The sequence below is a fragment of the Oncorhynchus mykiss genome, chromosome 2 (assembly GCF_057628025.1).
Source record: "Oncorhynchus mykiss isolate SJ-2025 chromosome 2, ASM5762802v1, whole genome shotgun sequence".
In the NCBI taxonomy this organism is placed as follows: domain Eukaryota; kingdom Metazoa; phylum Chordata; class Actinopteri; order Salmoniformes; family Salmonidae; genus Oncorhynchus; species Oncorhynchus mykiss.
Window position 1 is genome coordinate 76,656,399 of NC_143023.1, and position 16,540 is coordinate 76,672,938.

The 16,540-nt window shown below is 45.1% G+C and overlaps 1 protein-coding gene across 2 annotated transcripts in view; it reads left to right on the forward strand.

Moving 5' to 3' along the window:
• mapk8ip2 (mitogen-activated protein kinase 8 interacting protein 2) overlaps positions 1–16,540 on the forward strand; it is a 145,028-nt gene that overhangs the window by 124,707 nt on the left and 3,781 nt on the right. The window contains exons 6-14 of one of the 2 annotated variants that reach the window (XM_021572558.3): positions 5,137–5,340; positions 5,780–8,105; positions 8,209–8,417; positions 11,423–11,498; positions 13,937–14,109; positions 14,396–14,505; positions 14,634–14,756; positions 15,595–15,665; positions 15,773–15,871. In XM_021572558.3, coding sequence (XP_021428233.3) covers positions 5,137–5,340; positions 5,780–8,105; positions 8,209–8,417; positions 11,423–11,498; positions 13,937–14,109; positions 14,396–14,505; positions 14,634–14,756; positions 15,595–15,665; positions 15,773–15,871 — 3,391 coding nt within the window. The remainder of the gene's footprint in view (positions 1–5,136; positions 5,341–5,779; positions 8,106–8,208; positions 8,418–11,422; positions 11,499–13,936; positions 14,110–14,395; positions 14,506–14,633; positions 14,757–15,594; positions 15,666–15,772; positions 15,872–16,540) is intronic. The other variant, XM_090208291.1, reaches the window with a different exon arrangement.

The following is a 16,540-nucleotide window of genomic DNA, read 5'->3' on the forward strand; positions in this document are numbered from 1 at the left end:
GGGCCAGCCAACGAGAGCGTACAGGTCGCAATGGTGGGTAGTATATGGGGCTTTGGTGACAAAACGGATTGCACTGTGATAGACTGCATCCATTTTGTTGAGTAGGGTATAGGAGGCTATTTTGTAAATGACATCGCCGAAGTCGAGGATTGGTAGGATGGTCAGTTTTACAAGGGTATGTTTGGCAGCGTGAGTGAAGGATGCTTTGTTGCGAAATAGGAAGCCAATTCTAGATTTAACTTTTGATTGGAGATGGTTGATGTGGGTCTGGAAGGAGAGTTTACAGTCTAACCAGACACCTAGGTATTTGTAGTTGTCCACGTATTCTAAGTCAGAGCCGTCCAGAGTAGTGATGTTGGACAGGCGGGCAGGTGCAGGCAGCAATCGGTTGAAGAGCATGCATTTAGTTTTACTTGTATTTAAGAGTAATTGGAGGCCACGGAAGGAGAGTTGTATGGCATTGAAGCTTGCCTGGAGGATTGTTAACACAGTGTCCAAAGAAGGGCCAGAAGTATACAGAATGGTGTCGTCTGCGTAGAGGTGGATCAGAGACTCACCAGCAGCAAGAGCGACATCATTGATGTATACAGAGAAGAGTGTCGGTCCAAGAATTGAACCCTGTGGCACCCCCATAGAGACTGCCAGAGGTCCGGACAGCAGACCCTCCGATTTGACACACTGAACTCTCAGAAAAGTAGTTGGTGAACCGGGGGTGTTGCCAACATTTTGTATTCATTTAGGCTACACTGTGTAGCGAATGTTTCGCAAAGTCATTGTGATGTCCCACATTTGGGTATTTTAAATGTGGTCACCCTAATCCCACCGGTACCTGTGGGCTTAAATAGGTACATATATACAGTACTAGTCAAAGTTTGGACACATCTACTCGTTCAATGTTTTTTCTTTTTTTTAGAACAATAGTGAAGACATCAAAACTATGAAATAGCACATATGAAATCATGTAAGGGAAAGGGAAAGGGGTTAAATTAGAGAGATGCGGGGGGGCTGCCTTAACATCTACGTCTTCGGCGCCCGGGGAACCAAAAAAATGTTAAACAAATCCAAATGTATTTTATATTTGAGATTCACACTCTTGGCATTCTCTCAACCAGGTTCTAAGCTAACATATGGAATTGTTTTAAGATGGTCATACCAAGGATCATTTAGCTATTTGATTTAGAATTTTAAGACCCCTTAAGGCAGGTATTCCCAAACTGGGGTATGGGGGTACGTGCATTGCCGTCAGGGGTACGCTAAATAAATGTGTGATTCACATATTTATCTTAATTTGTCATTTGTTTTTAAATTTTCAAACGGTACATTTATATTTTCCAACGTGGCTACATATTTGGGTGAGGTTTTTTCTCGCCTGAGTAGCCTCGTTTCACTGCCAAAAATAAAATTAAACCATCTAGTGTTCAGCAAAATAACAACACAATGTCAAATACAGGTAGCCTAGTCAAATAATTAACATCCAAACACATTAACCGTTACTCTCTCACAGGAAACCTTCACTCTAGCGCAGACATTTAGAAACAAAACAATTTGAAAAATAAGCCACAAGTTTTTTGAGCGGGAATAAAGATGACTTTCGAGTAGGCGTATAAAAGCAACAGATACCATTAATAAGAAGGGGCTAGAAGAGTCTTATATGGTGAGCTACCGAGTGGCTAGGACAGGCAAGCCCCATACTATTGTGGAGGACTTCATTCTTCCTTCTGCTGCGGATATAGCTGGGACAATGCTGGGGGAAAAGGCCCAAAAAACTACACAGACGATGCCTTCATCAAACAACACTGTTTCACGACGTATCAGTGACATGGCAGGAGATGTTTTGCAACAATTGCTGCTTCGCATACAGGCCAGTGAATTATATGTTTTTACAGCTTGATGAATCAACAGCCTGGCACGGCTCCTGGCAGTAACTGCTCATTGCGTGGAACTGAGAAAAATGTGTTTTATTTACCTTGGTTTCACAGTAGATTTATGCAGTTACTGCTAACATGACCCCCATTTTCTCCAGAACACAATACAATAGAGGCAGGATACTTGTCCACGTGATTAAGCATGTATTTAATGTAGCAAAAATGACATTAACTCATTTTTGACCAAATTAGTAGTTACTGCCTTTTTGCTTGGTAGGGCAGTATACTTGCAAACTATTGTTTGTACAGATGAACATGGTACCTTCATGAGTTTGGAAATTGCTCCCAAGGATAAACCAGACTTGTGGAGGTCTACAATTTTTGGTCTTGGCTGATTCCCCCATGATGTCAAGCAAAGAGGCACTGAGTTTGAAGGTAGGCCTTGAAATACATTCACAGGCACACCTCCAATTGACTCAAATGATGTCAATTAGCCTATTAGAAGCTTCTAAAGCCATGACATCATTTTCTGGAATTTTCCAAGCTGTTTAAAGGCACAGTCAACTTAGTGTATGTAAACTTCTGACCCACTGGATGCAGTGAATTATAAGTGAAATAATCTGTCTGTAAACCATTTTTGGAAAAATTACTTGTGTCATGCACAAAGTAGATGTCCTAACCGACTTGCCAAAACTATAGTTTGTTAACAAGATATTTGTGGAGTGGTTGAAAAACTAGTTTTAATGACTCCAACCTAAGTCTATGTAAACTTCCGACTTCAACTGTATGTGGGAGTGGATTCTCGACCCTCACTAGAATGAAGCTAAGTACAGGCACAGACTCTGTGTGGAAAATGATTTAAGACTGAGACTCTCTCCAATACAACCCATCATTGCAGAGTTATGTGGATCCTTTCAAGCACACCCTTCTCATTTACCTGTGGTGAGTAATTCACTATTTTTGATGAACAAATAAGGTTTTATATGTAAGATAGCTAATAATGAGCAAAATGATTGATTATTATTATATTATTATTTGTGTCCTAGTCCAATAAGAGCTCTTTGACACATCCCACGAGTCGAAAAAAAAAACTCACACTCGTGGCAAAAACAACGTTTGAGAGTGTGCTGACCCTGGTGCTAGAGGGGGTAAGCAGCTGGAGGTTGAATGTTTGGAGGGGTACGGGACTATAAAAAGTTTGGGAACCACTGCCTAAAGATATAAAACAATTATGTATAACAGTTATTGGATGAAACATTGAATTTGGCATTACTGCTTTTAACCAATATTGAATAACAGATTCAATACCTGGAACAACAGATAGGAAAAAACAAATCTGAGAGAGAAAAGAAAGATCAGGAACTTTTTTTTCATTTATTTATTCCCTTATTTAGGCACTAAACTACTGTATCTACATATATACATACATCATTTTTTAAAACTGGTACCGTGGATCTTCAGGCAAGTCTCATGAGGCTTGTGGGCTTCCTGGAGAACATCATCATGTTTGTGAGTGTCTCAGCTGTCCACAAAGGGTTCCTATTAGTGTGTAGGCCAAACCGTTCGGAGGCTATCGACGTTCTTGGGAGAAGACTGTTTTTGGGAGAAGACCGTTTTTGGGAGAAGAGTGCTCTTGCTCTGCCACCTTTCCACAAGCAACCAAGGCTCTCCAACATATCAAGAAAATAGAAAACTCGATAATAGTATGAAATCGATTCGCGGTAATGTTTTCTGCATTTTGGAATAGAAAGTGTACCCTTCTTGCTTTTGATTTATGAGCTCCGCCAGGCATCAATGAGGTTGTTAGCAGTTGATGTTATTCTTTAATAACACAGACCCCAAAGCAAATCAGGGGGAGGAAGATTTAGGGGGAGGGGAAGGAAGGTTTATTCTTATTCAAAGAGGATGAATCATGTGGGGAGGTAGATGTTCATGTTCCCCTGTCCTCAGTGATTCTCTCCTGTGATTCTCTCATGTGGTTCTCTCCACAGAACAAATGCAGGGGAACAGGAACAGGCAGGATGTAGTTTTATAACTCAGCCCTAGCCTGGGGTTGACCAATTTAGAATTCCTTGCAATAAACCTGGGGCAATGGCCAAATAACAAATATCCTATTTCAGGTTGTATCAATGAGAACGTGCCACAGGACTGACATTTCTAACAGATGTTGAACTGAAAAGCAACTATTTCCATTGATAATTCACTATTGACTTTTAGTGCTTTTGACCTCTTGTCCTCTGCGTTGTGTATTTATCTTATGTTGGAGAACCTTGGTTGCGTTTGGATTGTAGTTGGTCTTTTAGATTTGTCCCGCATGTCCAGAATGGTGTTCATGTCTGTCCCAATAACAAGTTGGAATTCAGTTCATTTACCTTGCGTAGCTGGGATCTCACCTCGTTGTAGGACTCCCTCTGTTTTAGCAGTTTGGTTACACAGGTCTGGGTAGATGCTGATCCTCTTCCCTGCATTGGGTCAGACCCCTGGATTCCGCTGCAAGGTTAACAAATCGCTGCTTACTTCAAAGCTGTGTATCGGTACAATCATACAGCGAGCTGTTGCGGAGTTGACCCATTCGGTGCGTAATGTTAATCAGCGGCATGGGACCACCTTTCCTGACGGAACAGTTCATAGAAAAGATTGCTTATGAAGGAATGCCCTAGCTTTCTAAGGAAAGGTTTTCTACAAATGTTTGTATGATCATTTATCTACCTCTTAGTATTGTCTTTAGATGCTGTGTCTTTAAATGTTACAGAAAGATGTTGTCCTGGCGCAGTGGTTAAGGGCGTTGTACTGCAGCGCCAGCTGTGCCATCAGAGTCCCTGGGTTCGCGCCCAGGCTCTGTCGTAACCGGCCGCGACCGGGAGGTCCGTGGGGCGACGCACAATTGGCCTAGCGTCACCCGGGTTAGGGAGGACTTGGTCGGTAGGGATGTCCTTGTCTCATCGCGCACCAGCGACTCCTGTGGCGGGCCGGGCGCAGTGCGCGCTAACCAAGGTGGCCAGGTGCACGGTGTTTCCTCCGGCGCATTGGTGCGGCTGGCTTCCGGGTTGGATGTGCGCTGTGTTAAGAAGCAGTGCGGCTTGGTTGGGTTGTGTATCGGAGGACGCATGACTTTCAACCTTCGTCTCTCCCGAGCCCGTACGGGAGTTGTAGCGATGAGACAAGATAGTAGCTACTACAACAATTGGATACCACGAAATTGGGGAGAAAAAGGGGTAAAATTTAAAAAATAATAATAATAAAAAAGAAAGATGTTGTCCTCTGCTTGCAGGCCGTCTGTCTCCAACCCACTCTTGTCTGGAGGATGGGAGTCACGTGATGGGCCAATGCCCCTCCCAACCAGCCCCCCAGGCCCCAGGGTCCCAGAGCAAAGGTACTCCCCCCAAACAGGCAGGGGAGGGCGCCTACCCCCAGTCCCCTCGCAGGCCCCTCCTTTGCGACATGGAAGGCAACAGACGGGAGAGGCCTGAATACGGTAACAAACAAAATGGCTGCCTGTCAGAGTTCAGAGGTCATCATTCCCCATAAACATGAAGTGACGTGAAGTGAAAGTGTAGTCCTCACTGGCCAGAGCTATAGATAAAGACTTTGGCAAACTCCGTTTGGGATTCTCTAAAGAATGGGCTCCATTTTGACACCAATAGTTCTTAGTCCAATTTGTGAGAATTCATTTGTTATTGTGTGTTTGGACGCAACACAAGAATAGTTTGCATAGGTCGGTTTATCTCCTGCTCCCCTCACTGCCATCCCCACGTTGGTGACTTCTGGTTCAAATCTGCTATTGTTATAATGCTCACATTATCAATTCTTATTTCTCTCATTTCTCATTTCTCCCTCTACCATCTCTCCTTATCTATCTTCACTCTTTCTCTTCCCTCTCTCCCCTTTCCCCTATATCTCCCTCTCTCCAACAGGCTCCTTCGGTCAACACAAGTCTCACCCGGGCTCTAATGAGGTCATTAACTCCTCAGCTGACCCTCTGATCTTCAGAGTTACATCCCTGGATGACCAATCCCAATGCTCTGACACTGAGGTTGACCACGACCTCAACAGCGCTGACCACAACCACAAACTTTCACGGTCCTGCACGTCCACCCAGCGACGTGCTACCGACACCTACACGGTCACCACTGAGTCAGGCCTAGACCCGGAACTGGAGAACGATCCAGATGGGACCAGCCGATGCCTGTCCTCCACTGCTCCCATTGGGGGGAATGACGGAGCTGACACCCCTCTGTCAGATGAGGAGCTGGAGAAAGATTTTGACGTAGAGTTTATGTGTAAGGAGACTTATGACATGGTGTGTAAGGAGAACCAGAGCTCAGTCTATGTTGAGTTCCCCTCCATCGAGCCCTCTGAGCTGGCTTCCTTCTCCAGCTACATGTCATCAAGCCGCTCTGATGTTCTCGACCAATCCCGAAGCACTAATCAGAGCCAGCATCCAGATGCAGCTATTGAGGTGGCCAATGACTCCAACTCTCCATCCTCGGACCCGGGCATTGCTGACATGAACGCCAAGCGGTGCTACACCACCTCAGACCAAGACCAGGACCTGAGCTCTCCCGGGTCAGACTCAGACATCGAAGGGGAGCTTGAGGCAGCATTCGCCTGCGGAGGACCCCTGGTCTCCAACATGATCTCTTCCATCTCAGAGACAGAGCTGGACCTGACCAGTGATGACAGTAGTAGTGGACGCTCCTCCCACCTCACCAACTCCATCGAGGAGGCCAGTTCACCCACCTCCGACCAGGAACTGGACCCGGACACCGAGTTAGAACAGGACAGTGGAATTGTGGGAATGAAGGTATCACTCCTCCTTGGCCAGCCAGACCCCATCAAAGAGGACTCACCCTTACCCTCACCTTCACAACTTTTCTCCTCAACCCTGGCCACCCCCTCCCCTGCTGACTCCCTCGTCCTACCTCCAGAGCCCTATGATGACGGTCAGGCTCTTATGGGCCTACAAAGTGTAGATGATGATGATGATAATGACCTGCCCTATGAGCACCAGGCCGACCCAGATGAGACCCTGCCCCCAGCCCAGCACTGTGAGGACAGCATGTCCAGACAGATGGTCCTCCAGATAGAACCAGACCACAGCCTGGAGAGCTTCAAACGCTCCTTCTACCTGCCAGTAGGACCAAGACTCATACCCACCCATGCTGACGACTACGATGGGAACAGTGAGGGAGGGTCTGAGTCGGAGAGCGAGGATGAGCTGAGTGAGAATTCAGACTCACCTTGGTTGCTAAGCAACCTGGTAAACAAGATGATCTCGGAGGGGTCTTATCCAATCAGCTGTCCTGAGGACTGTTTCAAGAGGTCAGTGTCCATCTCGGACACCATCTCACCCTCCTCGGACATCGAGCCAGACGCGTTCACCGAAGCCACGGACGAACAAATGCAGAAAACTGGGACGAAGAGATCGGAGGAGGAGGATAAAGAAGGGACGGGCCTGAGGAAGGAAGGGAAGGATAGAGATAAGAGGGAGAAGAGTGCAGAGCCACCCAAAGGGAATGCAGGGAAAGCAAACGAAAGATTCGGCTCCTGTCTGTACATGAACAATCCTACAGCTGACACCATCAGACCGGTGATCGTGGAGCGCTATGGCAACAGGATATCCACAGACAACAACCACACTCAGGACTCTGAGAAAGACACCAGCCCTAAATCTGGCAAAAACACCAAGAAGAAGGATGAGGAAATGGATGTTATTGTGGAGCCTGATAACGACCTGATGATGCTGGAGGGGAGGAAGGAACTGGACTCTCCCAGTCTGAGTGACAGCGTAGCGAGTGACAAGGACGAAGGCCGCGAGATGGAGGCCAAGCCCACCGGACGCTCTACGGCCTCCCTGGAACGCATCACCACGGTCAAACACAGCATGACGCTGGACATCCCCACTGCCCAGACCAACCGATGCTTCAGCCTCACCTACTCCACCGACAACGATGAGGAAGAGGAGGAGGAAGAGGAAGGAGACTGCTCCCCGTTCCTGAGCTGCCTGAGGAAGCAGTCATCCTATCGTGGCAGCAATCAATATCTGGACAGCTCACCGCCTATCGATGAGAGCGTCCGGGACCTCCCCCTGTCAAAGCAGGACCCCACCCTGTGTGTGAGGGACCTCCCCCTGCAGGCCCTGCGGTCCAGGCCAGATGATGATGGTCTGGCGTACGACTCCATGAAGTACACTCTGGTGGTGGATGAGAACACTACACTGGAGCTGGTCAGCCTCAGGCGGTACGTACGGAAAGGGCCCACCTTCATTAAGGGTTTAGGTGGACTTCATTTAAGTACATGTAGTTGTTTAATTACTAACCTGTGTGAACCGTGTCCCTCCCAGATGTACCTCAGTGCTGAGTGACGACAGTGAGCTGTCTACACTGTGTGATGATGACCCTCTGGGGACGGGGGAGGTGGGAAACGGCCAGGGGAATGGAGGGGTGCGGCCAGAACTCCTCAGCTCCTCAGAAGACTCCTCCCCTGAGGCTGACATGCATTTCTCCAAGAAGTTCCTCAATGTGTTTGTCAACAGCACCTCTCGATCCTCCAGTAAGTAGGATGCACACTAACAGACTAACTAACTACAGTGCCTTCAGAAAGTATTCATACCCCTTGACTTATTCCACATGTTGTTGTGTTGCAGCCTGGATTCAAAATGGATTAAATAGGTGTTTCATTCTCACCCATCTACACACAATAACATGTTTTTAGAATGTTTTGCAAATGTATTGAAAATGAAATACAGAAATATCTCACATAAGTATTCACACCCATAAGTCAATACGTGTTAGAATCACCTTTGGCAGTGATTTCAGTTGTGAGTCTTTATGAGTAAGTCTCTAAGTATTTTGCACAACTGAATTGTGCAATATTTGCAACATATTATTTTTTTTAATTCTTCAAGCTCTGTCCAGTTGGTTGTTGATCATTGCTAGACAGCCATTTCAAGTCTTGCCATAGATTTCCAAGCCTATTTAAGTTAAAACTTGAACTAGGCCACTCAGGGACATTCAATGTCATCTTGGTGAGCAACTCCATTGTATATTTGACCTTGTGTTTTAGTTTATTGTGCTGAAAGGGGAATTCTGCTAAAAGGTGAATTTGTCTTGGAAAGCAATTGAAGCAGATTTTCCTCTAGGATTTTGCCTGTGCTTAGTTCTATTCCGTTTCTTTTTTCATCCTAAAAAACTCCCTAGTCCTTGCCAATGCCAAAAGTATCCCATAACATGATGCAGCCACCACCATGCTTAAAAATATGAAGAGTGGTACTCAGTGATGTGTTTTGTTGGATTTACCCAAATAATAATGCTTTAATTTCTTTCGCACATTTTTTGCAGTTATACTTTAGTGCCTTATTGCAAACAGGATGCATGTTTTGGAATATTTTTTATGTACAGGCTTCCTCCTTTTCACTCTGTCATTTAGGTTAGTATTGTGGAGTAATTAAAATGTTGTTGATCCATCCTCAGTTTTCATCACAGCCATTAAACCTCATTGTAAAATTCCTGAGCGATTTCCTTCCTCTCCGGCAACAGGAAGGATGCCTGTATCTTTGTAGTGACTGGGTATATTGACACACCATCCAAAGTGTAATTAATAACATCACCATGCTCAAAGGGATATTCCATTTCTACTTTTTGTATTTTTATCCATCTACCAATAGTTGCCCTTAGTGAGGCATTGGAAAACCTCCCTGGTCTTTGTGGTTGAATCTTTGTTTGAAATTCACTGCTTGACTGAGGGACCTTACAGATAGTTGTAGGTGTCGGCTACAGAGATGAGGTGGTCATTTAAAAAATGGTAAATGCTATTATTGCACACAGAGTGAGTCAACTTGGTATGTGACTTGTTGCTCCTGAACTTATTAAAAGCTTGCCATAATAAAGGGGTTGAATACTTTTTGACTCCTTAAACATAATTCCACTTTGACATTATGGGGTGTTGTGTGTAGGCCAATGACACAACATCTAAATGTTATCCATTTTAAACTGAGGCTTTAACACAACAAAATGTGGAAACGGTCACTAACAATGTTGCTGCACCTCCCAATCCTCTGTAAGCAGGCTACAAACTAACTAGCTAACTAATTCCTTAACTAGCTAACTCACTGTATCTCATAATCCTCCAGTAACTAATACTGAACAAAAATATGAATGCAACATGTAAAGTGTTGGTCCCATGTTTCATGTGCTGAAATAAAATATCCAATCAATTTTCCATGCGCACAAATAGCTTAGTTCTCTAAAACTTTGTGCACAAATTTGTTTACATTCCTGTTTGTGAACATTTCTCCTTTGCCAAGATAATCCATCCACCTGACAGGTGTGGCATATCAAGAAGCTGATTAAACAGCATGATCATTACACAGGTGCACCTTCTGCTGGGGACAATAAAAGGAAACTCTAAATGTGCAGTTTTGTCACACAACACAATGCCACAGATGTCTCAAATGTTGAGGGAGCGTGCAATTGGCATGCTGACTGAAGGAATGTCTGCCAGAGCTGTTGCTAGAGAATTTATTGTTCATTTCTCTACCATGAGCTGCCTCTAACGTCATTTTAGAGAATTTGGCTATACATCCAATCGGACTCATGACTGCAAACCACGTGTAACTACGCCAGCTCAAGACCTCCGCATCCAGCTTCTACACCTGTGGGAAATCCATACACCAGCCACCCGGACAGTTGAGGAAACTGAGGAGTATTTCTGTCTTTAAAAATGCCCTTTTGTGGGGAAAAACTAACTCTGATTTGCTGGGCCTGACTCCCCAGTGGGTGGGCCCTCCTCCCTGGGTCGGGGTGGGCCCTCCCTCCTCCCAGGCCCACACATGGTTGCACCCCTGCCTAGTTATGTAAAATCTATAGATTAGGGCCAAATGAAATGATTTCAATTGACTGATTTCTTTATATGAACTGTAACTAAGTAAAATCGTTGAAATTGTTGCATTCTGTTTTTATATTTTTGTTCAGTTTAACTTACTGCATCTCACAATCCTCCTGTCAGTAACTAACTAACTTTCTGGCTCTCACAATCCTCCAGTAAGTAGGCTACACACAAACTAACTAACTAATGAATTAACTAGCTAATGTCCTGCATCTCACAATCCTCCAGTAAGTAGGCTACAGACCAACTAACTAACTAACTACAAACTAACTATGAGCACCTAAACAATTTTAGCTACTAGCAAGGGGGATAGGGGCTGTAGTCAAACATATTATTGTTGTGGCGAAAAAAGTGGTGAATGAAGCTTATACTTGGGGTTTCATACCATTTTGACTCTCATTTGATGAATCATATGATAAATGAGTGTCCATGTTAGCTCTCCCAAGCTGTAGCGTGATAAAAGATCACTGAACCATCATTATCCTCTCCTTTCACTTCATTAATGGTCTATTACAAATGGGAAGAACAAGAATTTCATCAACATAAGTTATTTTGACAGATGCAGTTATCATTTATTTAGATTTTATTCAGAGAGGTCCTATGGGTTACATTAATGTACCGCCCAACAAGTGTATCGGTGTTCTCACTGGGGTGTGTGTTTACCTGTGCAGGCACAGAGTCGTTTGGGCTGTTCTCCTGTACCATCAATGGAGAAGAGCGGGACCAGACACACAGGGCTGTCTACAGGTGAGTCATAGCATTCAGAACATCATTTATAGACATACGTACTGTGTTATATAAACAGAGAGCAACACAACAAGCAATCTGAAATCCTGATCAGACAAAAACCTGTGGTTATTGTAATGTTATCATTGTAAGAGAACATACAGTATTACAATATCTTATCTGTTTGACTCTTTGTTCTTAGTCATAATATGGACCGTAGGTGATATGGGACAAAGGATGGGTGTGTGCAGTAGGAGAATGAGAATCTGGTGAATCACCAGTGGTCTGGAGGGAGGGAAGAAGAGATGGAGGGAGGAAGAGAGGAATGGGGAGCGAGAGGAGGGAAGTTGTCATAGTTACAGCTGTGGACCTAGTGACACCGCAGGAGTAACGGCTATATACAGTGGGGCAAAAAAGTCCAGTGTAGTTTCTTGAGCACTGTCGCAGTGTCGGCTTGGGGGGAATATACACGGCAGTGACAAAAAGCGAAGAAATGTATGCAGTCTGCATTTGATGGTGAGTTATTCCAGATCAGGAGAAAGAAAGGACTTGAGTCCCTGTACGTCACCACAATCACAACACCATGAGTTGTTAATCATGAGACAAACCCCTCCGCCTTTGTTTTTCCCTGACAGTTCTTTCTTTCTGTGTGCACGATGAATGGAGAACCCCCGCTGACTGGACAGAGCTATGATTCCGTGAAACAGAGTATGTTACAGTCCCTTATGTCTCACTGAAAGAAGATCCTCACCCTGAGCTCATTTACTTTATTGACCAGGGACTGAACGTTAGCGAATAATATACTTGGAAGCGGTGGATGGTTTGCTTGCTGGAAAACTGGAAACTGCCTATTCTGAAGCTGCATTTTTTTTGTAGCTGAGGACATTAATAAGGGAAATCTGAGTAAAATGCTCCCGAAATGCTATCAACACATCGCATGTGCTACACATGGAGAGAACACTCTTTACTATTATTACTCTCCCTTCCGGGATAGTTATAAGGCCCTCCCCCGCCCTCCCTTTGCTAAATCAGATAATTCCTCCATCCTGCTACTCCCTGCCTATAGGCAGAAAGTTAAATAGAAAGCCTCCTTGGTAAGGACTGGTCAAAGTTGGTCTGTTCAATCTATGCTTGAAGACTGTTTTGATCATGCAGACTGGGAAATGTTCCGGGTTTCCTCTGGGAATAGTATCGACGTATACGTGTGACTGTGTACGTATGTGGCAGGGACAAAACAAGTGTCATTACACTGCCCTATCCAACCTGGATAAGAGGAATGCCTTTGTGAGAATGCTGTTCATCTACTTTAGCTCAACCTTCAACACCAGAGTGCCATACAAGCTCATCACTAAGCTCAGTGCCCTGGGTCTGAACCCCTCCCTGTGCAACTGGGTCCTAGACTTCCTGATGGGCCGACCCCGATGGTGAAGGTAGGCAACAACACCTTCGCCATGCTGATCTTTAACATGAGGGCCCCACAGCAGTGGAGAGGGTCAAAAGCTTCACGTTCCTCAGCGTGCACATTCCTGAGGATCTGAAATGGTGCCTCGACACCGACAGTGTGGTGAAGCTTCAGCCTTAGGAGGCTGAAGAAATTCGGATTGGCCCCTAAAACCCTCACTAACTTCTACAGATGCACCATCGAGAGTATTCTGTCAGGCTGTATCACCACCTGGTATGGCAACTGCACCGCAGCCAAACACATAATCGGAGGCACACTGCCTGCCCTCCAGGACATCTTCAGCACACAGTGTTAACTGGAAGGCCAAAAAGATTTTTAAGGACATCAGCCACCAAAGCCACAGCCTGTTCACCCCGCTACCATCTAGGAGGCGGAGACAGTATAGGTACATCAAAGCTGGGACCGAGAGACTGATTAACATCTCACCCGCAAATCTGTGTTTTATTTATATTTTGATTTAACCTTTATTTAACTAGGCAAGTTAAGTCGGTTAAGAACAAATTCTTATTTACAATGACGGCCTACCCCGGCCAAACCCGGACGACGCTGGGCCAGTTGTGTGCCTCCCAATTACGTCCGGATGTGATACAGCCTGGATTCGAACCAGGGACTGTAGTGAGAGCTCTTGCACTGAGATGTAGTGGCTTAGACCGCTGCGCCACTCGTTTCTTGGTGTACGCGACCAATAAACTTTGATTTGATTTATACTCACACCAGCCTGTCACCACCTGGGTATCACTCTGTGTGTGTTTGTGCCCCCTGTTCCATTCCTCAGTAACTGAATCATTTTTATCTCCCTAGCCTTTATACGACTATCATCCAGCACTTCCTCTCCCCCTTCTCTCCCTCCCTAAGTGTATCTCTGCTGTTTCTTCAGCTACAGCCTCTCCTCGGGGAGACACCTGATACCCAGACAGATGCTGCTTCCTCTTCACCAAAACCCAATAATGTGTGTGTGTGTCTCTACCCTCTGACCTCTGTCTCCTTCCGCGTACAGGTTTATCCCCAGACATGTGGATGAGTTGGAGCTGGATGTGGACGACCCTCTATATGTCGAGGAAGAGGAGGATGACTACTGGTACAGAGGCTACAACATGCGGACGGGAGAGAGGGGGATATTCCCAGCCTTCTACGCCCATGAGGTCATAGGGCAGTCCAAGGAGATAATGGGTTAGTAAAATATTAGGGGGGCAGGTAGCCTAGCAGTTAGAGCATTGGGCCAGTAACTGGAAGGCTGACCCTGCAAAACAACACATTTCACTGCACATATCCCATGTATGTTACAATATTTTATATTCATGTCTGGTAGGAGAACAGTTCTACTGGAAAATGTCCTTTCTATACTGAGTATGTCAAGTGTTGACAGTGTTTCATCACTGGAGACACATAACCTGAATGTCAATAAGATAAAATGCTTCCCATCTGATGTCACTTCCTGTGTGTGCACTTCCTGTAGGAATGAAGAGGAACCCAGCCTGGATGGACAGTTTCAGTGTTCAGTTCCTGGGTTCTGTGGAGGTGCCCTATCATCAAGGCAATGGCATCCTCTGTGCTGCCATGCAAAAGGTAAACAGGAAATGCATCACTCTGGGTTGGGTGAACCTACAGGTCATAGGGTCCTCAATAGTCTGAATGAGACATTCTTTAAATAATAAAGTTGATCTGTATTGAACTCTCTCTTACTTCTCTGTCAGATTGCGATAGCGAGGAAGCGGACGGTCCATTTGCGGCCCCCCTCTCTGTGTGAGCTGGAGATCAGTCTACAAGGGGTTAAACTGGTGATGAGCCTGGAGGATGAATACGACACTATGGATGAGGTGAGAGATGAAGGGATGAGAGATGGGGAGTAGTGCAAGTAAGGGGTGCAGGGGAAGGGTGGGAGGGTAAGGGATGAGTGCAACAAATGTTATAAAAATGGCAGACACTCTTGAGCGACTGTAGTGCATTCAAAAGGAGTCTGAAACCACCCCATAGTATGAGCATCTCTCTCAATTTCAATTTAAGGGACTTTATTGACATCGGAAACATATGTTTACATTGCCAAAGCAAGTGAAATAGATAATAAACAATAAAAAATTAACACTCACAAAAGTTCCAAAAGAATAAAGACATTTCAAATGTCATATTATGTCTATATACAGTATTGTAATGATGTGCAAATAGATAAAGTACAAAGGGGGAAATAAATATAGGTTGTATTTACAATGGTGTTTTTTCTTCAATGGTTGCCTTTATCTTCTGGCATCAGGTCACAAATCTTGCTGTTGTGATGGCACGCTGTGGTATTGGGAGTTTATCAAAATTGGATTTGTTTTCGAATTCTTTGTGGGTCTGTGTATTCTGATGGAAATGTGTCTCTAATATGGTCATACATTTGGCAGGAGCTTAGGAAGTGCAGCTCAGTTTCCACCTCATTTTGTGGGCAGTGTGTGCACAACCTGTCTTCTCTTGAGAGCCAGGTCTGCCTTTGGCGGCCTTTCTCAATAGCAAGGCTATGCTCAAGGAGTCTGTACATAGCCAAAGATTTCCTTAAGTTTTGGTCAGTCACAGTGGTCAGGTATTCTGCCACTGTGTACTCTCTTTTCAGGGGCAAATAGCATTCTAGTTTGCTCTGTTTTGGTTGGGTCTAATTGTGTTGCTGTCCTCTCTCTCCAGTTTGACAGATGTAGTCACTTCTTCCAGATGAAGAACATCTCTTTCTGTGGATGCCACCCCAAAAACAATTGGTATGAAAATACATGTTGAGGATACATTTCATTAGACGATAAACACCAAGAATATCAACTTGCTTTATTTACATTTCACCTAATTCCCCCTCTCGCTCTCTCCTCAGCTACTTTGGCTTCATCACTAAGCACCCCATGCTGAACAGGTTTGCCTGCCACGTCTTCGTCTCCCAGGAGTCAATGCGGCGTGTGGCCGAGAGTGTTGGGTGAGTCACACACAGTACCTCAGTGTCTCCCTCTCACGATTCTCATTCCTTTTTAAGCTCTGCTTGTAAACCTAGGGATAAGGACAGCACTCTCTGGTACTCTGCCTCTCCACAGCATTATTTATTTTATTGAAGTTGTAGCATTGGCTGTTCTCCAGTAGTCTAACAATGCTTTCACACATCTCCCAATCTCTGTCATTACTGCTGATGTGAAAAAAAGTGGCATACTGTGGTCGGAATAATAATGGTGGAAACGATAGCCTACCTATTAAGCCATTTAGTTCAGTTGGCATAATGGAGAGGAGAAGAAAGTACAGAACGAGCTGGGGTTTATAATGACCGCAGTTCCTGTCCTGTTAATCTTGTATGAATCAGGCATATCAGGTTTGAATTATTAAAGATGGGACACAGCAGAGCAGAGGGCAGAGCAGGGATGGGCGAGTCAGTGTACTTGTATTTAACTATGCAAGTCAGTTAAGAACAAATTCTTATTTACATTGACGGCCTACCCCGGCCAAACCCTAACCCGGACGACGCTGGGCCAATTGTGCGCAACACTACGGGACTCCCAATCACGGCCGGTTGTGAAACAGCCTGGAATCGAACCATGGTCTGTAGTGATGCCTCTAGCACTGAGGTGCAGTGCCTTAGACCGCTGCGCCACTCGGG